This window comes from Gymnogyps californianus, chromosome 24, assembly GCF_018139145.2.
Source record: "Gymnogyps californianus isolate 813 chromosome 24, ASM1813914v2, whole genome shotgun sequence".
NCBI lineage: Eukaryota > Metazoa > Chordata > Aves > Accipitriformes > Cathartidae > Gymnogyps > Gymnogyps californianus.
Window position 1 is genome coordinate 181,273 of NC_059494.1, and position 23,518 is coordinate 204,790.

General features: G+C 47.6%; 1 protein-coding gene across 1 annotated transcript; it reads right to left on the bottom strand.

The window, feature by feature from the left end:
* Nucleotides 1-192: 192 nt before the first annotated feature.
* Nucleotides 193-16,154, bottom strand: GNA11 (G protein subunit alpha 11). Its single transcript, XM_050910721.1, has 7 exons — nt 16,019-16,154; nt 11,435-11,619; nt 9,598-9,752; nt 8,439-8,567; nt 6,877-7,006; nt 5,956-6,109; nt 193-4,266 (listed from the first exon to the last, which is right to left on the bottom strand). The coding sequence occupies exons 1-7, from the start codon at nt 16,152-16,154 to the stop codon at nt 4,076-4,078; spliced, it is 1,080 nt and encodes a 359-aa protein (XP_050766678.1). The 3' UTR covers nt 193-4,075.
* Between the last annotated feature and the right edge of the window lie 7,364 nt (nt 16,155-23,518).

The following is a 23,518-nucleotide window of genomic DNA, read 5'->3' on the forward strand; positions in this document are numbered from 1 at the left end:
GAAAGATATGAAAATCAATTTCCATCAGATATTTCTGTAATAAGGGTTGTTGCCCAGCAGTCAGAGTGGGATCATTCCAAGAAACAATCACACTCCTGGACTGGAATGAGACAGTTTGGAGCCTGAATAGATCCTGACACTGGGCATCTTATTCAGAAACTCCTTTACCCTACCCTCTTCCCTCCCCCCACCCCAACACGCACAACAATACATGCATTGCAAATGACAAGGTTTAAAAACAGCATTTTATATAGTATCTTTTTAAATAGGATAATGTTTAAATTGTCTTAAATCAGGATCCTATAATATACAAGTATAACCAAATAATTTCCACCACATTGGCACTTGTAAAGAGTCTCTGGCACTACTAAAGAAGGGGCATTGGCACAAACCATACTCTTAAAAAACTGGGTGCTGCATAACACACTTTATCTCTGCTGGACTCTAACAACCTGGGCTCTGTACAGTACAATACAATGGTCAGCACACTCCGGAAGTACTTTTTTTTTTTTTTTTTTTAAACCAATAAAACACATGAAGAAAAACCATAGTTGAACGCAAGGCCAACATTGCTAGGAAGCAACAACAAGAGACCAAAGAATCCAACTCCGGGAGAAGGGGAGACAGGCAGAAAGGGCAGGAGCTATCTGACACGCTGAAGCAGGAAGGGGCTGTTGCTCACCAGGTAGCCAATCCACACAGAATGGTGCAAAGAAATGGGATGGTCCTTTCCTCACTGACTTCAAGTTTCAAACTGGTTCAAAGTATGTTGGTTTCTTCAGCAGAACAAAGATAAAAAGTGCACAAGGAGCAGAGGTTAGCCAAGAGACCACTTCCTCAGACTCAAGATTCTAGATTCTCTACAAGAACCCAATTCCACCTCTTTTCTGAAGGTCAACCTGTTGTCTCAACCTGCAGAAAATTCTGACTGGTCTCACTTTCAGAAAAGATGATATAGGCAAACTTGGTTCAAGGTTTGGCACTTTTGCTAGGGCAGGTATTTGCCAAAGGGCCAGCCAACAGAGACATGAACCAGTTCTGCAGGAATGCTTCATTGGCCAACCTGGAGGCACACAAGCTACTGCTTGCTAAGAAAAGCACGTGCTAACACTGGTATCTTCTCACATATAATATAGTCCACAGACAACTCCAGATTATGTGTACAAGTCTGAGCCATTCCTCCCCTAATTCAGAATGAAGTTTCAGGAACTCATGAGACAGCCATCGCATAATGTTCGCCCCTTCCCTTTGCAATAATCATCACACCAAGTCAGTTATCAGGCCAACAGCTACACCAAGCAGTTGCTCGGTAAGGTACAGCACACGCCTAAATCCTTGTGCCCACAGCCTCCCACAGTTCCCCATAGCCTCCCACAGTTCCCCATGACGATGCAGATTCACTCTGCAAGAGACAGAAGCCAAGATCCCTCCTCCTGTGCCAGGGCAGCAGCTCTTGAAGCAGGGGAGGATACAAAACAAAAAAAAGTTTCTGATTCAAGTGGAAGTACCACCATCATTCACCTTGGAAAAAAAACCTCTGGGAAGTTATTTCCAAGAACCTGTATATCTCAGTGCCAGGTTCGTTGCTGGCAATAGTTGTAGTGTGAACCATTTACAAGAGGATCACAGAAGCGGAAGAGGCTGGTGCTGCCATCTGCTTCAGATGAACAGCACTCAGAATACACGAAGATGATTAGAAACTGTCCTATAAAGAGGAATTTATACAAAATGGATCATTTTGGCATAGACAAAAAAAGCAGTAAAATTGATGCAAAGCTGTCTGACACATGGGAATCCCTCTCATTCCTCCCAAGTGTTAAATGCAGTCCAGAGCATGGCTAGTCTAAAGAGATGCTGCGTTTCCCTCAGCATCACTGCTCAGCCAGACTGGCTCTTCAGCTGTTGGTCCCATGGCTACTGTTCCAACTGGAGCTCTCTAATCGCTCTTAGCAGAGCTTGCTTTCTTCTGTAGTGCTCTGAGACATACAGAGGCTTCCCTCAGCTATTCTGGAAAACAAGAGGGACCTATAAACAGAATTACTCAGAATTTTGTCCCTCCTTATTTTAGTGTTCTAGATCAAAGCATCTTAAGCATCTCAGACAGTTAAGATTTACTCTTACATGTTGTGCAAAACACTGATGTAGTGCTCTGTCTACAAAAGAGACAAAATATCAACAGCCCCCTTCAACAGTGCAGCTCATTTAGTCTTTTATCTACTGGCAGCCTGCTAGCCTTCAAGGGGGCGATCTGGTTGATCCAGAGAATTTGGACCCAATGCTACTTGTTGGAATTGAAACAGAAGCATTAATGATGGCTAAATGACACACATCCAGAGGTGGGTCGGATTTCCCTGTTTCCTACTCACACCTTGCCTTGCCACTGCAGTTATCTTCCAGGCCGGCAACTGGTCTTCAGCACATTTGTTCACTTGCCTCAGCTCCTGGAAAAAGCTCTCTCATGTGCAAAGGCTTCACATCCTTCTGCTTAGTGGAGTTTCATTTGGCATCTAGAATCCAGAACTACTTCCCCTCTACCTTCCACCTGCACCAGCAAACCCTGCTGTCTCTGCCTCTACTCTCCTGCTAAACAAAAGTGCAACCACAGCAGGGCTTTCTGGATTCCATAGCAGCCGCGTGCTCCAGCCATGACTACTGTAACTTGATTATCACATGCACCCTGGAGCAAGTATGTGTGCAAGTCTTCCAAAGAGGATCCATACTCCTCTAAAGAGAAACACAGCAGCATGTGCCTCAGGGGAATGCATAAACAGGGGAGAGAGAATTGCCACTCCCTCCAAGAGCTATCCTCAATCTTTTCAAGTAAGAATCCTACCTATGTCCCAAAGTTTGTCACCCACCAACTCTGGTCCTTTCTCAAAATCTGCAAGCTGGACAGGACCAAGGAATTCTTACAAAGTCATTCAACACACTGGCACAAAATGCAATAAACAAGGCTTGTTTGCTACTAGCAGCAAGAAAAGAACTAGAGGGTGGCATGAGACTAAGATTTTCAATCCAGCCAAAGTCTGATGTTTAAATGCCACAATTACTCAGTGTGCTTTTGATATTTGCTGCATAGAGAAGTTGCTCACTTGATGTCACATACTCAACAAAACACAGTTTCTCTCTGCAAATTGAGCCTTGTGCGCGTGTGCATGCGCTTGTGGTGTGGGGGGGATGTGTGTATGTGTGTGAAAAAATAAAAACAAAATAAAATAAAAAAAGAACAATTACAGTCAGGCACTTCCCCAGGCTCAGCAGCTATTGCTCCAAGAGCTTCCATCATTTGTAGTCCATGAACAAAATACAGCAACATGTAGCAAACTATGTATAGAACATCAATAATTTAAAAAAAAAAAAAAAATCACAGTCTCCATACCTTTTATAATTGATAAGAAAAAATAACTCAGAACTAGTATATATAAAGAATGGAAAAGTGATGGCTTTTTTTGTTTGTTTGTTTGTTTTGCCTTTTTCTTTTTTTGCACACTAGTTGGAGAGCAATCGCTCCTCCCCAACATTTCATCACAGTGAACCATGGAGCGTGTCCTGGGGAAGGGAAAGGAAAGAAGGGGCGGGGGGTGGGGAGGGGAGCAAGCAGGATTAGCAAATTACACCAGAGGCACCCTATAGCACAAGGCAAAGGGACCAGTAGCATTCTGCACTCCCACAGTCCAGTGAATTCACAATCTCAGCTGGAAAGTTATTTTTTTCTATATATACCATGGGAATGAAAAGGGGAAAAAAAAGTGGCTAAGCAACAAAGGAAAGCTCAAGATGAGACTGCCTTAGCTGTTAGGCAAAAATTAAGAAGTAAGCAAGGTGCTGAAGAAATGAGGCATATCCCCGTTAACTGTGAAATAAAAGCAATTTGTTAAAAATATGAAATCAGCTACTCTGTGGACAGAGACATGAGACTCCAGGATAACACTGAGCACTTGCCACTCCACAGATCAGACAATTTGCAATCATTACATCATCAAAAACTAAAACTTTTTTTCCTGTCATATTTAAAATTTCTTTTTTTGTCTTTTCTTCACAATGAAGCCTCTCAAGGGGCCGAGAGCAGAGCAGGTCAAACCAGGTTGTACTCCTTCAGGTTGAGCTGTAGGATGGTGTCCTTGACAGCTGCAAAGACGAAACGGATGTTTTCTGTGTCTGTGGCACATGTGAAGTGAGAATAGATGATTTTATCGCTGTCGGGATTTAAATCCACAAACATTTTGAGAATGAACTCACGGGCTGCCTGTGCATCCCTCTGTGGGCCTGCAGCAAACAAAGCAAGCAGTTAATGGATTTATGCTAAGCACATCCCCTGGTTTGATCCATCAGAATAACTGCTAGTGCACTTTTTCTTACGGGTTACAGAGCTATAAAGAAGAAATTAAGACCATTTATTACATAAAAGTCCCAGGAGCTGAAGCATCTTATGCTTTTCAGTTATCTAACCAAAACCTACAAAAGGCATTTTTCCAAGGCTGAGAGTTTTGACAGACACCAAGGCATCATTTCAGACCGTCCTTTGAAATACAGCATTTGGTATAACCCTGTATGTGCTGCGTTCACTAGATAACAGCGACAGATGCTGGATACACATAACACAATGCTCTCCTCTGGAAATGGGATGTATATTTCTTCCTAACATATAGATGGATCTTATGCGCTGAAAGACACAAGCATATGTTTTGCAAACAAGGCAGCCAAAACTGCAGTCTGTCCTAACTGGCTGGTCAACTCACAGGAGCTAAGAACCGGAATTTTTGCCAGTATTTACTTCATAGTGCTGATGACAACTCAGAAGAAGTCACCTACTGATACTTCTTTCACAGTACTGGTGTTGTCACATTCTCCATGGCAAGGACCATCTCTTGAGAGGTGGTCTGATGGGCTACCTCCCACTCACAAGCCATGCAGCATCCCTGGAGGAGCTACAGGAAATGCTTATATGAAAAAACTGAAAGTATATGACACTTCCTGATGTTGCGATCTTGTCTCCAGCTGTTAAGTTATACTAGAAATATGCACTATTTGACCAATAAGCTCACCAGCCATTCCCAGCCTGCTGTAAAAACGTGATGTTTTCCACCACTGACAATTTCAGAGTGCTTGTGCTTTCAGACAGCAGGGGGCATGAAACTCCAGAAATGGGAGGACAGCTAATAAGGAGCGATTTCGTTAGTTGTTTAAAAGACAAAAGCTGTTTGCAAAATGGCAATTCTTCCTTTACTTTGTATTTTTAAAGCACATAATGACAGAGTTAATACATGAGAGCATGGCAAGAAGTGTGTTGCCTGATCTCATTCTCCACTACTTTTATTTATTTTCAGCCCTGTACAGATGTGTTACCAGACAACTTTAAATGCACTCAGCTGAAGAGCTTGAAATGCTATTTTGGCTAAGGAATTTTCTTTCAGATGGGAATTTCTCTGTTTCACATAGATGATATTTTTCCACAACTGCAGATGGCACACTAATAAGAATTTCATGCTACCTGAGATTTTTCAGCACCATCATTTGAACAACTTGGGTATTTGACCAGTCAGTTTCTCAGAACAAGGACTTAAGTCACCTCTTGACTAGAGGGTTAAAATGCCTAGTATACCAGCGAATTGTCACAAGTTTATGAAACGGGTTATACGCACAAGCATACAGGTAGGAAAGTTAGACTTCCACTATTTAATACTTTGAAGTGCATATGGGGGCGGGGGGGGATGATGATGTAATTCTTCATCTAGGAGAGGTTCATTATTTAATCATTCGATCAGATTCCAGTTATCTACATACGATCGAGACATTTTTGTGACATTTTCTCTTTGTTGTAGGTATCCCTTCTCAAATTAAGATGTTCTCCCCATCTCTAGATCTGAGTTTTCTTTTAAAATCAACAAAATTCTAACCAAACCACCTCCACCCCTTCTTCTAGATATAGAGCCTTCCTCCTTAAAAACCACTCACCATCAAACTCTGGGAAATAGTCAACAAGGTGGGAATATAGGATCTTGTCTTCCAACAGATCTTTCTTGTTGAGAAAGAGGATAACAGAAGAGTTTTGGAACCATGGATAAGTGATAATGGTTCGAAAGAGAGCTTTACTCTCTTCCATCCGGTTCTGAAATAAGAAAAAGAAAGTCTTGTTTTCACAAATAAGCACTAAGATGCCTTTCTGCTACCTGCACACGTACTCAGATCTGTATCGATCCAGCATCCCAGATAGTGTACACAGAATATTTTGGCCCCAGCTAGGTTCTGGATCAAGCTGCACCGGTAAATGGAAAGGAAATGCAAAATCTGACGGACTCAAGCTTCATTTAATTGGCAAGCCATTCATATCAAAAGGCTTAAACGTCATTTTATGCTTTGACAGTCACGTGAGAGGACTGGCCACAATACTTTGTGAACACATTTTGTCTCATAGAAAAGGAATAACTGCTGTTACCTAATGGCATTTTTTTAATCTATTAGCAAGTGCAAAAATTCAGTATTGCACCTTCAAAGAGACCAGTCACTATCTAACAAGACAGCAGTCACAGCATGAAGTAATTCAGTGTGGAAAAGAGGAATGGGCGATTTTTAAGAGCATGCTGTCACATTGCACAGTACCTTCCAAGGCACACAGAACTCAGCAATTTCAGAGTATTTTGGTATTACTTGAGAAGTACAGATGATTTGAATGCACTGTGCATTTTCCATTCTCAGGGACATTATGACTCGTTGAGGCTGATGTTCCCTTTGCAACAGGAAGAAATGAAGGCCAAAACCAACAATACTTGCTAATCCAACTTGGCACCAAGCACTTTGGTACCAGCCTCCAAGCAGCTAGAAAGACATTCCTCCTTTCCTTCCACCCTCCTGCAGAGTTCCCATTTTTCGGCTTACCTCGTTATCAGATTCCACCAGAACTTGGTCATATTCACTAAGTGCTACTAAAAACATGATGGAAGTCACATTTTCAAAGCAATGGATCCACTTCCTTCGTTCTGATCTTTGACCTCCAACATCCACCATTCTAAGGAAGAGAAATACATACAGTATCACAGAAGTAGCTGCAGCTCTCTATCTGAATGCAAAGGACCAGCATACGATGACAACAAACATGGCTCTTTACCATTCAAGTTAGCCTGGCATGGGGATGTAATAATATATGCTTGCTAACAAAACCATCAAGTTTACAAAACATCCTGTTCCAGAAACACATCAAACTGAAGAGATGGCCATAGGTCAGTGATACCAAATTCAAATCCCAAATATCAGCATTACCATTTTTAGTTGCATTCTGCTCTGGTTTGCTAAGTAGCAGTCCTGAGTCTGAAAATACAAGTCCTTCAAAACTCTGCTCTGTCAAATGAGCAAACTATTTTTCTTTTTTATTAAAGCATCTTCTTACCTCAAAACTTCTCTCGTACAAAGAGCTTTCTTTAGTTATTAAACTCTTCTTAGAATGTGCTGTTTAACAGTTATGCACTTCAGCTCCTCAGTGTCAAGTCCCACCTGTATAGTACGCTAAAATTATTTTGTCACTCACGTGAAGTGCGACACACATGGTCCACCTTTGATAAAACCCTATACCTATTTCATAGGTCAGCAAACCAGAACAGGGAGAGTAACTTTCTGTGTATCTGTAACTGAATGGTTTAAGAGAGAGGATGCAGGCTTCTTTATTCCTCTCTTGTAATGTCAACACTGTGGTAGAGAAGGGCAGGGAGCACGTAAGTACCAGAGAGCTAGGGAGAAAATTGCTTTGCACTAGACAGGCATGTCATTGTGCCCTTTATGCCATGCTCAATTGCTGGCTTAAGCCTCCAAATACCTTCTATTGCTGCAGCAGCATAGGCAGCAAGTTTTGGTGTTATCCTGAGAGCACAAGGTAGGCACAGAAAACCATCTCTGAAGGCAGATGCTAGGTATGACATACAAGGAAGTATTTCTGCACAAAAAGTGGTCTCTTTTTGAAGGAGCAATAAATGGTCAAAGTTGCTTGAGCTAAGCATTCTTAAAGGGAAATACATTTCAAGTCAAGCACTGCCCAGACCAAGCTTCCCCCTCCTCCCCTTGGTGGCTTAAGCTACCAACAGTTCACTCAGCTGCCTCACAAGCTACCACTTCAGCCTCAGATGCCAGCAATGCAATCCTTCCCAGGAAGGACACCAACTCCCGCAAGACGGTTAGTTGGGCTTTAAGCATCACTGATTCAAAAGCATGTTCTGCTTTGTGACAGTCAATGCTTCAGCTTGGAGTCTTCCCTTAATCAGAATAAATGTTACACCATGTCCGTTACAGGAGCACCTGTCAGCAGATACTTCGTAACATCACAGCACATACATCCACTCAAGCCTCTCCACTAAGCACCTGGACACTCTAAAGCAATCCAGAACTCATCCTTCCTGAAACCATATCACTCCTCTCTCAGTTCAGCTGTAACATGAATACACCTTCAGTACCTGAAGATAATATTCTCTAGGTCAAAGGGGTACTCTATGATACCGGTTGTAGGAACTCTAACCCGTAGCACATCTTGCTGAGTTGGTAGATATCCCGGGGTAGCGATACGATCCACGTCGCTAAGATAGCTACAAGAAGCACAATGGAAAAAAAAAAAAAAAAAAAACAAACTACCTTAGGTTGCAGCACATAAATACACAGATTTAAACACTGCTATGTTTAGTCTTTCCCTAGCATAACAAGAAAGTCAGAAGTCACCCGAATCATTTAAAATATGATGTGGAAAAATAATAGAATACATCTTTGGGGAACAGTAATTCACCAGCCATCCCCTTTGGAGGATAAACAGATATATTAAGGACAATTTTATCAACTCTGTATAGGAGTGTGGAAGACAATCTTTACTACAGAGAAAGTTTAAGTACAGTGGATGCTTATGTTTCAGAATCAAGTCTCATTTGAGGTTTTCTATTTATAAACGAACCTATGTCACCAGACTTAGATTTTATTAATAATAAATCCATTAAGCTACACATCCATGTACACCTGTAGGCCAAAGGACAAACCTGAAGAGAAAGAGCAACACTTCTGCTGCCTAAGAGCCAGGACCAACATAATGGCATAAGGTAGAGATTCTCATCTCAGGTATATCCAGAAGCAGATGTGTGAACAACTGTCTTTATCACCCACCAGAACACCTCATACCCTCATGAAAAGTAGCAAATGGTAAGGAATTTCCAGATCTAAATCTATCCCTAAATAAACATAGCTTCTCCCATCTCCAGCAAACCTCTTTGCCTTTCTGGAGCCAGATTCAAACAAGCTACCAGTTACCTGCTCCCACTGCTCTTTCATCTTAACTTTTCCTAAGGATACTTCTGGCTGATAAAGGCAAAGTGCTTTTCTCATATGCCTATGACTTTTATTCCAATACACAGAGCCAGCAGAGACTGTGCAGCTTGTCTAAAACACTGGCGAGATTCATCCGCCTCAATGAAAAAGATAAAAGCAACTTTAAACAAACTATGTAGTGAAACCTACAGCAGTGTTCCTGCCCTTTGAAACAAACTCTAGACTTCAATTAAAAAAATTGGACAGGTATTATTTGTTAGACCATCACTACCATCTACCAGTGCATGCCAGTGATTATACACTCACTATTTAGCTGAGTCGGAAAGCTGATATTCTCTTCTCCGGTCATAACACTCTTGTATTCCAGGGTCGTTCCACAATGTTTTAATTGCACTTACATATGGCTGCTCAAATGTCATGACCTTTTCTACATCCACTTCCCGGATCAGCACTGCGTTGGCCTGGAGATTGAAAAGAAAAAAAAAAAAAAAAGAAAAAAAAAGAAAAAAAAAAAAAGAAAAAGGCCAGGGGGGCACGCGGTCAGGAGCAGGAGGTACCGGTCACAGGCAGGCAAAAATTCTCAGATGAACTAAATCCTTACATTATGACTTCAAGGATCCACATGCTGGTTGTGGATCAGGTTGCTAAGACCAGAGGGACAATGGGTAAACTATACATCTAAGATATAGCAGACATCAGCAAAATTCCCCCAAAGCATCATATGCTCCTTCACAGAGTAAGCTGTAAAGCAGCAGCAGGTTTCACCTATCATTAGATCACCAAGTGTTTTGAAACACAGTGCTTTCCAAGGCAGAGCATTCACTGTGAAGAACCACAGATGGCCCAACTTCTGAGGAGGTTAAATTGCAGCTGGATAACAAGTTGCTATCTCAGGTTTCTCACAAAAAAAATTTTAAACTACATTTTGAATAGCAATAAAGACATTGTTTCAGCGTATTTCAATCATGATCCCTTCTGAGAGAGAAAATAAAAATGCCCACCCTACAAGCTATAAGCAAAGGAAGGACTACAGTCATTACAACAGCCTGTGGCATCTGTGAGGTTATTAACCACACCAAGCTGCTTTCTGAAATCTTTGGTACACTTGCCGCGGGAAGGGGCTTTTGCCTATACCACCTATACCAGGAAAAATAAAAAACAAAGCCAAGTTCTGCACACATTATCATAAGTAAAAACTGGCAGTTATACCTATCAAAACACCTCCACCATGCCACAGGTAAAGCACAGGCAAGGCAAGCTTCCTCACACGCTGCCTATTCTCATCACTGAGATTGCAGAACCTCTCTAAAGGCAGAAAAGGTGTTCAGACTCAAGAACTCCCGGTGCACCATCCAGTCCCTATAAACAGTTACTAAAAATCTGCTCCAAGTTACTCTGTGCCAGAACAGATAAAATACAATTTCACTTAAAAATATTAAGGTACTAAGCATTAAAGAAGCAAAACACACTAAAAAAAAAAAAAAAAAAAAATCTAATTTCCTGGCACACCCTCACCCTCCCCGTCCTCCCCCAAAAAAGCTAAAATAATTTAGACCAGATCTGGCTGAAAAATTTACTCCTGGACCCAAAATCATTAAGCAAGACTTCAGCTGAAATCACATTTCTGTGGTTGAGTCCAAAACCGTTCAAGAAAGGTTTGTACCTTTGGTCAGTACCTATCAGAAAAACTGACAGGTTGCAGCAATAGTGATAACTACCAGTAGAGGTGTCTTTTGGGTCCAGCATGTATTTTGTCAGCTTCAAGTTCCGATGTGAATAGTAACTCATGCAAAGAAAAGCCCGACACATTTAACAATACTGAATCCTTGAAATGAGTAAAAAGAACACCTCTCCTATACCCTATATCGTATTCCAATCCCTTGCTCCCACCACTCACTATGCAGACCAGTACGCAAACCAACCTGAGAAAGTTGCTCTATCCCTTAACACAACCAAGTAAACGGAGTCAGATATCAACAAAATGTCATAAAAAGCAGTCCTTAAGCACAAAACTTTTATGGGAAAGAGTTCAGGGAGGTTGAGATTGCAATGCAGAAGGACAGAAACAAACAGGAACTTAGGAGTCAAACCCTAGAATCCCCATTGCCTAAAGACACACACAAAAATTGTGAGAAAAACTTACCTTGTTCTGTTCATATTTGTACAGAATCTTCAGGGTTTCCATGGCCCTGATCATAGACTGCATGGCAGTGAAGATGTTTTGGTACACCAGCTTGGTGAAGCCTTTTTTGTCCTCTTCAGAGTAGCCTGAGCCATGAATTATACGCATTTGCTTAATGAACGTGCTTTTTCCACTCTCCCCAGTGCCTACAGAACGCAAGAGAGAGAGTTAGGAGCCATCACAAGCAAGGCTTGCTACAGAAGAAAGCAAGCTAACATCAATCACATCATACCCCAAAGTTCCTGTTACTATGCCCAAGTACACACAACTTCCAACCACTTTTTTAGCCGCTTTCCAGAATGTTAAAAGACAGTCTGGGTGGTCCTGCTCATCCCCACTACGAATCTAACAGCATAGAAGGAAGACATCTTGTCCTTTACAGCAGCCTTCAAAAGCAGCTCTGGTACTTATTCCAAATCTCACATTACAGCCACTCCCACACGTTCTGCGTCAAAAGGCCGTTGTCCGTCACACCTGACCTATTCCCAGATACTCCAGCAAGATGCTACAATCACAGCACCAGCCAGAGAGGGCCCAGATGCACTCTCAAGTTGGTAAGTACTGCAAACTGAGACAACAGTGAGCGGGCCAGGGGAAGCCTACTTGCACAGTAAAGAGCGAATTTTCTTCCGCTGTGATTTGGCACAAAATGCTCTTTACTTTATAGACTATGTGTCTTTCCATAGAAAAGAACTGAACACAAGAGAAAAATCTACTCTAAAGGAGAACGGAGCTCAAGAAACTACTTGCTTATCCATCTGACGTGAACAATCCAGTCACTGCATCTGCCTAGTATCCCAAACTACTGGGCAAACATGATGTTTGCTCTTAAGGACTGAAATGATAATCATCATTGTGGCAAGATACCTCTAATACTGCCTGCAGCCTCTGGATATTATAGAGTTAAAAATAGCAACTGACAGGGAGAACAGAGTAGGATGCTGCTCACAGCTGTCTGCACTCTTGATCCCTAACAGAAAGCAGGCTGCTCAGCAAGGCTACCGGTTCCTTATTACACAGGATTACTGCCCCAGAGAAGCTGGGTCTTAGAGTAGGTGGGAGGGCAAGACACGCTCGCACCAATGCCAGCGCATTAAACAGTCCAGCCCTTTCAATGCCTGCTTCCTGCACAGTCAGTTGGGCAGGTCCTCCCACTCCTACATTTATGGCCCCAGAAAAGTGTCATTTAACACGTGAAGGCCAACAGATGATATAAAGACAGTGGGAACTTTCTAACACAGTAAGTATGAGAGAAAAATATCATCAGATAAAGTATCCATGCCGTTACACAGCCTTGTTAAATTCATGATTCAACTGGTATTATGGAAAGTACCCAGCGACTTCCATTCTATATATACACAGTACCTTTCATGGAGGGGACACATGGGTCAAGTCCCACATGTGATTAGCATACCTCCACACTTCATCCCACAAGCAACAGCCTAAGTGTATACCATTGACACTTCTGTTGAGTACTTTTGTTCAATCTTCTAAAATTTGCTATCGATATGCAGAATATATATATATATATATAAAAAAAGACAGCTCTCTCTAATACAGTGGCCCAGCTCCCTTGACTACTGAGAGCAAAAACTAAAATGTATCGCAGAAGCGACAAATCCTTTTGATCTGTAGTTACAAATAAGCATGCTGGCAGAGCCCTGGCTTTCAGCACAGGAACCACCAGGTACTTGCCTCACACTAGAGGATAGATATATTAAGACAGGATCTCATTCATCACAATACACAATTACCACTCACATGTAGATTCTCAATTACTCATGTTTATAGTGCCAGGCTAAAAGGCAAACAAATAAATATGCTCAAATAAAAGCAGCAAGCACATAACCAGAAGCAGCATGTTTAAAATAAACAAACTTTCCCCATATCCAAGAACTGACAGAAACTATGTCAGCATAGTTAGAAATTAACATTATAAACACCATTAATATGCAGCAAACTATCTTCATCTCAAACAGAAAGCTACACCATAAACGGGGGGAAAAAACTGGAAACTGAAATCTTTTGTGGTTTCTCTCACTGTGGTGAGAAATACTTCCTTGTCTTTTACCACAGCAACCAAAACTGAGAAAAAAAAAAGTGATGCTTCAAAGCATTCCAATAATGAAAACATAAGAGAAACCTCAGCACCAGCCATTCACTTACTTCAGAACTTAAGAGTTCAAACACAGATTCTTCCTGTCACTCCATCATCACCTGTTTTTTGGTTTGCATTTTTTGTTTGGTTGGGTTTTTTTAAAAAGGTGCCTCTTGCTTTTACCTAGGCCATCTACAATACAGAACAGCGCTACACCAGAACATTATAAGCCCTGGTGGGTATGGCCTCATAGACAAGGAGATAATCTGAATTCACCATATCTTCTATCAACACATGAAAGCAGCAGAGTTTACAATAAGTTACTAATGACCCCCAAGTACCTGACAGGCACTTGTAAACACATGACTCAGTCAACAGTATCCCATGCTTAATCACAAGTAATTTTTGTATAAAATATTCTCCCCCCTCCCCACCCAGTAAAAACATGAATGACTACCTTATACCAGAGGGCAATGTCCAATACCTTGAAATCACATTTCTTATTATCAGGTTCATCATTGATTAGCACTGTTATTCTTCACCCCAATTTTCTGTTTTAGGCTTCAATGAACTGTCACTAGACGTAGTGACAAGAAAAATTACCAGAGTTTCTACAAGGCAGAAACTCCCTCCACACACGCACCCTTTTCAAAATTTTGAAGATTTGTGAAAGCCCTCTCACTAATACGATCACTAATACTTGCGAATGTAAGAACTCCACATAATAGGAGCAAGACAGAAGAAATCCCTGCAAGCAGTAGTTATGTCAAGGAGAGAGAACACGCATTACCTGCCACAACTTAAGGTAGGCAATGTGCTGTATCCAGTGAAAAGCATCCAGCAAACGTGGCCTAAAACTAGGAGTGTTGCTTATCCAATATGAACCACCTCACATAGATGGTTTTGGGGTTTTTTTGGTAAATCTAATGCTGAATCTTACTTAACTGTATCTTTTAGAAAAGCAGAAAAGATTCTTGAGCAATGTGAATTATTTCTAAAGTGAAATCTTTAGATCCAGTGGGATCTTCTTAACCCAGATCTATCCTATAGTGCCAACCTATTTTGAAACAGCTGCTTCTGTGGGACTGCTTTAGGGAAGCATGAGAGTGAGAGACACATTCCCTAGTATACAAGAAGCCTTACTGAAACTGACACAGCATCTTCAAAGAGCACAAATGTCAAGCCCTCGATTTTACCTTTCACCTGAAGAACAGCAACATGTTAATCGCCGAGGATTCATGGTGAGGGGGAAAGCCCTGGCCTTCACTTAACAATTATCACTATGCAACAATGTCAGTATTGGAGACCTCCAAAGGACTGAGCAGACACGGCCTCACTTCACTTGTGTAATGTTTTACGTTTGTTTTCACAAACATTTCATCCTAATTCTTCTACCTGTACCTTAATGGCTTGCCAACTCACGACAGACCCCAAGTGAATAAGCTCAATCCATCAGATCTGCTTTATATTTCAGCTTGAGATGATACAGTATTTAAGACACAAAGCAGGATACTTACACAAGCAACGATAAATCACAGTACCCATGAAAACTGTAACTTAAGTTTAAATTTGAGGGCTACCTGGACATGAACATCAAACTCACTGCTGAAGAAGGACGTAAATGCCTGAAATCTTAGCTGTCTGCTCTCGTAACTGATTACCCATCCCTATAAGCCTTCTCTAAACACAGAATAGTTATCCATCTGCACGATCACAGAACACTACTACGTTTCCATCTGAACACCTACATCCTTATCGCTGCACAGGTGATGTCTACCTCTGAAGGTAACGCTAAACACTATAGCCATTTCCTCATCAGACACAGAACTCGTGCATTCTTACTGCTTCAGTTCTCCCTTCAGATTCGCTACACCAAGTTCCTAACCCTGCTGGCCCTCCCAGGACTGCGCAAGGGGAACTTTGTGGTTTAGGAGCTGGAGGCCAATTTTTCCACAGACATTCACTCAAGGCCCAGAAGTTCACTGACAACACCAAAAAGCATCAGCTCCACCAGCAAATTTTCATACGCTAATAAAGGCCAGCACGCTCTGGGAAGCGTTTCCTCGAGACAATTTCCACGCGCGTGTGTGCGTGCCTGCGTTTAGAACCAGAAATTTCAGCTTCATAGTTCCTGCTTATGTCAAAATCCATTTTGACAGAGAACGCATCATAAAAAACAAACAAAGGGCAGCCAACGAGACGGCCAGCCCCGGCACCGAAAGGAAGGCCACCCCGAGCGCAAGGCTCAGAGGCGGGGATCGCTGGTGGCTCCCGCCGCTTCCCCACCACACCCGCTCCCCGCCACAGCCCGGGCGCGGCGGGGCCGCGCAGCCACCCGGACCTGTCAAGCCCCGCGGCAGCCGCGAGCCCGGGGCCGGGCGGGCGGGCCAGGCCCCGCGGCGGGAGCGGCGGCCCCGCGGGCCGGGCCGGGCCCCGGCGCTCCTCACCCAGCAGCAGCAGCTTCAGCTCGCGGCGGGCGTCGCGCTTGTCCCTCCGCAGCTGCTTCTCGATCTCGGCGTTGATGCGCTTCGACTCCTTCACCTCGTCGCTCAGGCAACAGGCCATCATGGACTCCAGAGTCATGGTCGCGCCGCGGCCGGGACGCCCCCGCCCACCCCCACCCCCCCGGCACCGACCACCGTCCTCCGCACGGCCGGGAGCCCGGCCCGGCGCCCCCTTCCCTCCCCACCCACCCTCCCTCCGCGGCGCCGGCCCGGCCCGGCCCGGCCCCGGCCTCGGCCCCGACTCCTGCGGCCGGGCCTAGCGCCGCCGCCGCCCCCCTCAGCGCGCTGCCCTCGCCCGGCTGCACCGCCCGCCGCTCCCTCCTCACACAGCCCCGCCGAGCCAGCGACGAGCCGGCGCAACCCAACCCGCTGCCGCCGAAAACAAGCGCTGACTGACAGCTGCCGGCGCCAGTGGGAGAGCGCGGCGCGCGGCGGGGCGGGCCCGGACCGGCGGGGCGGGGCGCCGCGGCCAACCGGAGCGCAAGTTTGGTTGGCCGGTCGGTGGGGGGGGCGCTCGGACGCGCGTTCCCAGAGCGGGGCGGGGCCGCCGGGCATTGTGGGACGGTGGCGGACCGGGGCGCCCAGCGTGGGGCGGGCCGGGGCGAGGGGCGGCCAGCGCGGGGCGGGCCGGGGCGGCGGGCCGGGGGCCTCGTCGCGACGGGGGCCTCGTCGCGGCCGAGCGGGGAGCTGGCGCCGCGCCGCCCTCCCGCTCGCCGCGGGCCCGCGGCCTGGCCCCGCCGGGCCGCGGTGGCCGCTAGGACGGCGGCGCAGGGCGGGCCCGCGGCCCTGGGCGTTGCGGCAGTTCCCGCACCTCTCGGGGCCCACCCGCCGTCCGGGGGTGCCTTGCGCCGCCTCGGCGGAGCCAGCCAGGCCTGGCCCTGCTCGGGGGAAGGCCCTGCTCAGCTGTAGGCCCCGCAGACCCGGCCAGCCCGGCCTCCCTCTGCCGCCCACGGCTGCGGCAGTCCTCGATGCAGAGGAGAAAAAAGACGAGGCACACGAGTGCCAGCCCAGCGCTCCCGGGCTCTGGCTGCTGCCATCTCCTGACTACGTCCCACCAGAGCCGAGCCAGACGGGGACAGAGCCTGTCGGCTAAGCTCTCTGGATGCCACCTCCGAGTCCTCCCTCGCTCTGCATCTCTCCAGACAGGGGTCTCAAAGCTGTCTTTAACCCTGGTTTCCCCATTGCTTCTTACTAGGTCCCTGTTGCCCTGTGACAGGTACCCCAGCTGGCAGCCTGATGCACCCCGTCCAAGCCACAGCCACGCGTTCATCCTTTTGCCGCCAGTGGAGCTTTATCTTTCTGAGCAACCCCACTGTGCCCCACGGGAACCTGCCCCCAGCAGAAGACCTGCCACCCGGGCTCCCCTCGTGCACACACCACTTGTGAGCACCTGTGGCTGCACACCCATCGCCCTGCCTTGCACGGCTGCCTGGGACCCCCCAGCTCTGCTCCTCCACCTGCAGAGTCAGTTTCCCAATCACAGTTCATCCCCAACCCCTCCAGAAAAGGGGTGGCAGCAGCTGGAGGTGGCGGGAATTAAATCAGACCAACTGAGTCCCATCGCCGTATCCCAGTCACGCCAGGACCATTTTCCTTGGGTCAGGCATTACCCACAAGCAGCAGGTGCTGACAGGGACTTGGGACCCAGTGCCAGGGTGCCCCAGCCAGCCACGTGCTCTCCCCATAGCCCTCCATACAGAAAGATAGATAGAATTCTGGAAATTCAGAAGATTCTCTTTTTCCATGGCCAAATCATGCAGCAGCAGATGCTGCCAAAATCCACATGCTGCAGCTCCCACCTTCCTTTCAGATGGATGCCAGGGCTCCAGCTGTTACAAGCTGTACTGGGATGGTCGTGTATCCTGATTCAGCAGGGCCCCCTCCATCCCAGCCCTATGGATCTGTAAGTGCTTTAATACATGCCTCATTTCAAATCTCTCCTCCCAGAAGGAGGGGAGTAGGCAAAGCAAGACCTCTGCATATTCCACATGGCAAGGTAAACAGATGCACACTTAACTTTCCAAAGGAGAAGTCTCTTCCCACCTTCCTCTCCCCCTGCTTGTCTTGGTTTCTCTTGCTCCATCTGGTGTTGTTTCTTTGTCTCACTTTCAGCTTCCCTAACCCCTGAGTTTACCCAGTCTCTTGTTCTTTTTGCAGGTGCTTTTGCTGGTGTTTCGGAGCCCTTATGGACACCCAGCTCCAACACTGCCTACTCTGTCTGCTTGCAGTGTGTTCCCACACCTCCTGGGCTGGGCTCACTCACCTTTCCTAGTCTACTCTGCCTGGAGGTCTGTATGTAACCAGTCTTTTTGAAGGTCCAAAAAAGCATGATAGAGCTGTTACATACCTGTCTTCCTTGTTACCTGCCTGGCTTGTGCTGTGGCTTGCTAGTCCCTACCTTATGGCAGTCTGGCTGAGACAGAAACATGAGATACTCACAAACAGCAGGTTCTGTTTTCCACTTAAGTTCCACCTGCTCCTCTTATACCTGTGCTATTCCCTTGAGCTCTTGGCCTCAATTAAAAGACAATTCTAACTTTTTTTTTTCCCCCAGTGGTCTCTCCAAAGTTTGGCCTTTCACAGCACCGATGCTCACCTCCCGTTCTTATGTTCTCTTACTTTCTCTTCCAGATGTCCCACAGCTGAGAGAGGACTCTTACTCCCTCATTACTAATCTCTGGTGAAGGAGGTGTAGTCATTTTGCTTTGGCAGCCAAAAACTATTCTACAGACAGTGGTGCTCAGGACATCCAGAATCGAAGACACAGTGGGCTGCTCAGTGTGACCTTCTGCCCTTTAGAACTCTATCTATGGATGGTGCTTTAAGGAGGCAGGAAGACTTTGGTTCCTATAACCCCTGCAACACTGTTCTGACTTCAGGCAAGTCACTTAACCTCTTTTGCATGTCCTCAGGCTGTGAGTGCAAGATAGATACTGTGTCTCAGGAGCATGCTAAAGAGTAATCTAGTTAGGATTGCTAGGCTGCTTTGAACCACAAGGTGCTATATGCTAGAGGCTATTGTTTTGGTTACCTTTCCCTGGGCAGAATCAAAATCTAAAGGCCAGAAGATCCTGAAGAAGCTTTCACAGCTTGCCAAAAGAAAAGGAGTTTCTTTGCATCCATCCTCTGGACCACTTGCTTGGTTCCTGCTGACAGACATCAGTTCTGATGAATCCTGATCAAACTATCGATTTAAGAGTGACAGAACTGCTAGTCTCCAAGCAACAATAGTCTGTCCACTCCTTCCCTTTCTGCCCTAATAGAAAAGTTTCGGTGCTCAGAGGGCTCACCTAGAAAACCAGAGACCTGGGATTTCCCTCAGCTTTGTCACCAGTGTGCTGTGCAGTTCCCTAAGCCCCAGTCTCCGTTTCCCTGCCCCACCTGGGTTGCTGTGTCTGTAGTCTCAGATGTTCCTCTCCTTACCTTTCTCTCCCCTCGCAGCCTCTCGCAACTGCTGCTGTCAACAGATGTCACTGACTTCCAGGCATCCTCCCCAGTCCCCTACTGCTGCATGCTTTCCAATAGTATTTGCTCTGACCAGCAGCTGCTTGCCTAAGCGGGGGCATTCCTGCCAATCTGTCTAGCCCCACCTCTATTCTCCTGCAGGCTGGCAAGGGGCACGGGGATCCTTGTGTTTTTTGTGGCTTCCCAAGTTCTGCATGAAGGACTTAATGAGCAGCATTTCCCACAAAGCTGATCCTGAACACATCAGGCCACTTCAGGGCGACTACTTGCACGACCCACATTTGCAGGAGTTAATATTAAGCAGAAAGATGACCCCCATTCATTTATAGAGAGGAAGGTCCCAGCCCTTGTAAAGGGTGTTCAGTCACTGAGCCCATCAGGATGCAAGCACACCTTGCTGGATAGCATTGCAGACACTTCAAAGTGCCATTCCCTTTCTCCATTCTGGCCCCATTTCTTAGGTGCTTGAGTTCCAGATGCTTGAGAGCAGAGGGGAGAAGGGACAGCCCAGCTGCATTTTGCTGCAGCTGCTTGATCAACAGCTTAATTGAGGAAATTTTTAATTGCTTAAAAAAAGCAGCTCACAACCAGACGATGAGAACTGCTCCCATCTTAATGCAGGAAGCAGGTGCTCTGAGCACAGGATCCCCAGTTCAGCTGCACACATACACACAGGGATATTCTGGAAGCCAAGCACGTGCCCCTTTCAGCATGTACTTTGCTGAATCAGGACCCTGATTACATCTTGTACTTTGCGATTTTGTAAGTTGAACAACCATTTCCTTCAGCTGTTGGAAAGAACTAGTTACTACAATTCACCTCTCAGATGAGCTTTCAGCAGCAGAGGTGGTGCAGGGTTATAGATCCTCCCCCCCCCCCCCCCCCCCCCCCAACTTCAGGGTAACATTTTCTGTCAGCTGGAAGTGCCCTGCTGCCAGTCAACATTTTATACCTTCTAGTTGTTGGAAAAACGCAGCGTGGGGTTTCACTCCTCAGTGCGTCTCCAGGAGCTGACAATCCCATGGAGCTGAGCTAGAATCTCATTTCCCAAGTTAGGAGGTGTCCACTGTGTGATGGCTACCCCTTCCCAAGAAGCAGGATGGGAGGGCGGGGATCGCGAGCAGGCACTGGTAGCTGTCTCCTAGTAGCTTGAAGGAAAGGCAAACGGCTCAGAGTGCACAGCAAGACCAAAACAAAAGGGGGAACATCACCAGGGAGAAGAAGGGAGGAGGAGAAAGCAGAGAGGTGGTCTGCAAGAGATGAGAAAGAGAAGGCGCAGACAGCTGGTGCGTTACTGTCACAAAGTCTTTGCCAGGAGCAACCCACCGGGCGCTTCCAGCCTTGCGGCAGGCGCGCAGCAGCTGACGCAAGCGCCTGGTTCAAGCGCCAGACCTGAAGCGAAACCCCTTCTCCCCCAGGCACCCCCCAGAACGGGCCCCGGCGACCGCCGCCGCTCACTCCCGCGCCTCGGATCCCCCCACGGGGGCCGGGGCCATCGCGCCGGGGCGGAGCGCGGCGCCGCCGGGAGGGGTCCGGGCCCCCACGGCCGTGCCCGGGTCCGCGCGGGCCCGCTCCCACGGGCCGCGAGCGCGGCCCCGGTACCGGCCCGGTCCCGCCCGCTGACCGAGGCGCGGGGCGGGGGCGCAGCCGGGGCGGTGCCGCCGGGCCCCGGGGCCGCGCTCGGCAGAGGGCAGCAGCGGAGCGGAGCGGAGCCGGCGCCGCTCCCCGCCGGAGCCCGCCCCGGCCGAAGACCCGGCGCCGGGCTCGCCCCGCACGCGCCGCTTGCGAGCGCCCGAGGCCGCGCACCCGTCGCCCCGGGACCCCCCCAGCTCCGCTCCTCCACCCGCAGTCAGCTGCCCCACCGCCGTTCACCCCCGGCCCCTCCAGAAGAGGGGTGGCAGCAGCCGGGGGCGGGGAGGGAATCAAGTCAGACGGACCGAGTCCCATCCCCGTATCCCAGTCACGCCAGGACCGCTTCCCTTGGGTCAGGCGTTACCCACTGAGCAGCAGGTGCTGACAGCGACCGGGGACCCAGTGCCAGGGTGCCCCGGCCAGCCACGTGCTCTCCCCATAGCCCTCCGTGCAGCACTCCAGAGCCAACGCCCAGCTCACCCCTTTCACAGACCCACCTTCCAGCCAGCCTGAGGAGTTTGATGAGCTGCCCCCAGCCCCATGCTGCAGGTCTGAGAGGCAGAATACCTTCTGAATTGCACAGCAGAGCTTTGCTACCTGCTGGGCCCTGTGCTAGGATGTAAGGCTCTCGTTAAAGCTGGGTGGAAGGAGGAACAGGACAGGACACAACACTCTCCTCTTTGATCTGGGCTTCATGCTGCTCACCATTTTCTGTTTAAAAAAACCCCACAACACTTTAAAGCCCCTCCCAAGCGTTTCTGTAGCCTCACACCTGCTCCCCTCCTTTTTCATCCCTTTCAAGGTTTCCTGCCTACACCTGCAGCAGCAGCAGCATTTCCCTCACGTCATCTTGGGAAGGGGTGGCATCAGTTAAACACTACCCTGAGCTCTCGTCAGTGCAAATGAGTGGCCAGGACCACTGGGATCACTGAAGTAGTCTCTGGAACAGAGCAAGGAGAAGGGGTTGCAGCAGCCCTGGGAACATCCCTCATGCATGCAGCAGGGCTGTGCCACCAGCCAGGGAATGCAGGCAGCCAGGTCAGCCCCACAGGGCCAGGCACACCAGACATCAAACCGCCTGGTGAGCACTGTGCAGGGACAGTTGAATTCCTGGTGCATACAGGTGCTTAAGGAACAAAGCAAGGTGAAACAACTCCTACCCAGGTGCTTGGGAGGACACTTGAGCTATTTCTCATTTGTGTGGTTTTAAAATGAGCTCACAATTAAGGGCCAGAGCGTGCTTTTCATCCAGCCTGGAGATCCACTGACCATAATCTGCAGGCTTAGGGGTAATGGGGTCACCCACACCGTTTCAGTTACTGGGTGGGATTAATTTTTTTTTTTTTTTTAAAACAAAGCCCATTCCCTCCCCAGCTATAAACACTGGGCCTATGACTCCCACCCTGAGTTCTCCCCTTCTCAGAGGTTCACCACGGCTCCTTGGACTTCCCTCCTCCTCTGCCTGTTTTTGCCATCCACCCTGACTCCTCTTTGGCCTGTCTGCCCTTCACCCCCGTCCCTTGCCAGCACCCTTGGAGCTGCCCAAGCCCTGGAAGGCGCAACAGCAAGTTCCCACTGTCATGGGACAAGAGCTACTCCAGCGTTCAGCCCTTCCCTTTTGGCAGACTGAAGCAGCATGATGTGCAACCTCGCTGTGTCAAACACCCTCCCTACTTAATCTGCAACAACATTCAAAGCATATGGAAAGGCAAGTGCATACCTTCCTCCCCAAACTCTCTGCCATCACTCCCCTGAATGGAGACACAGGTTCCTCTGGGAGGGAGCTGCATGCCCAGTGCTTGCTGTGGGGCAGGCCACAACAGCAAGGCTGCATTAGAAAATACCAGGGCCTTTGCATCATGTCTGTGATGCTGATGACTTGTTCATGCATCGGTGGCACATTCTGGGTTCGTGCCAGCAGAACTGTCACTCCTGAGAGCACAACCCAGGCACTGAGAGGGCTTTCTGATCCGAGAAGAGGAGGACAGAGGCAGAGCCATTACAGAGAAGCAGGACAAGCCAGGGGCCAACAGAAAACACGGCATGTTTTCCAATGGGGAAGAGGATAGGGTCACCGGGACCTGCAGCCAGAGGGTGGTCCGGCAGTGCCTACCAAGAGCCGAGGACAAACTGGGTCAGGTCAGGCCATGCCAGACACCGACATGGGCCAGCAGGTCACAGCTAGGATTGTCTCACAGCACCTCATCTTGAGCACATCCCTTCGCCCATGGCACCCTGCAACCGCCTTACCTCAGTCTCCCCAGCACCGCTTCCAGCTCTGGGCATGCAACCACCTCCATCCAGACCCATCGGCCCCAGCACACCGCAAGGAGCGCGGAGCACCCA

Bases quoted from the DNA above. Each gene is read 5' to 3' on its own strand.
- GNA11 (XM_050910721.1), bottom strand. From the start codon at position 16,154: ATGACTCTGGAGTCCATGATGGCCTGTTGCCTGAGCGACGAGGTGAAG. The intron at 7,007-8,438 runs GTACTGAAGGTG...TCTCTTCCTTAG, and splicing joins CTAGAGAATATTATCTTCAG to AATGGTGGATGTTGGAGGTC. The intron at 6,110-6,876 runs GTAAGCCGAAAA...TTCTTATTTCAG, and splicing joins TGGTGGAATCTGATAACGAG to AACCGGATGGAAGAGAGTAA.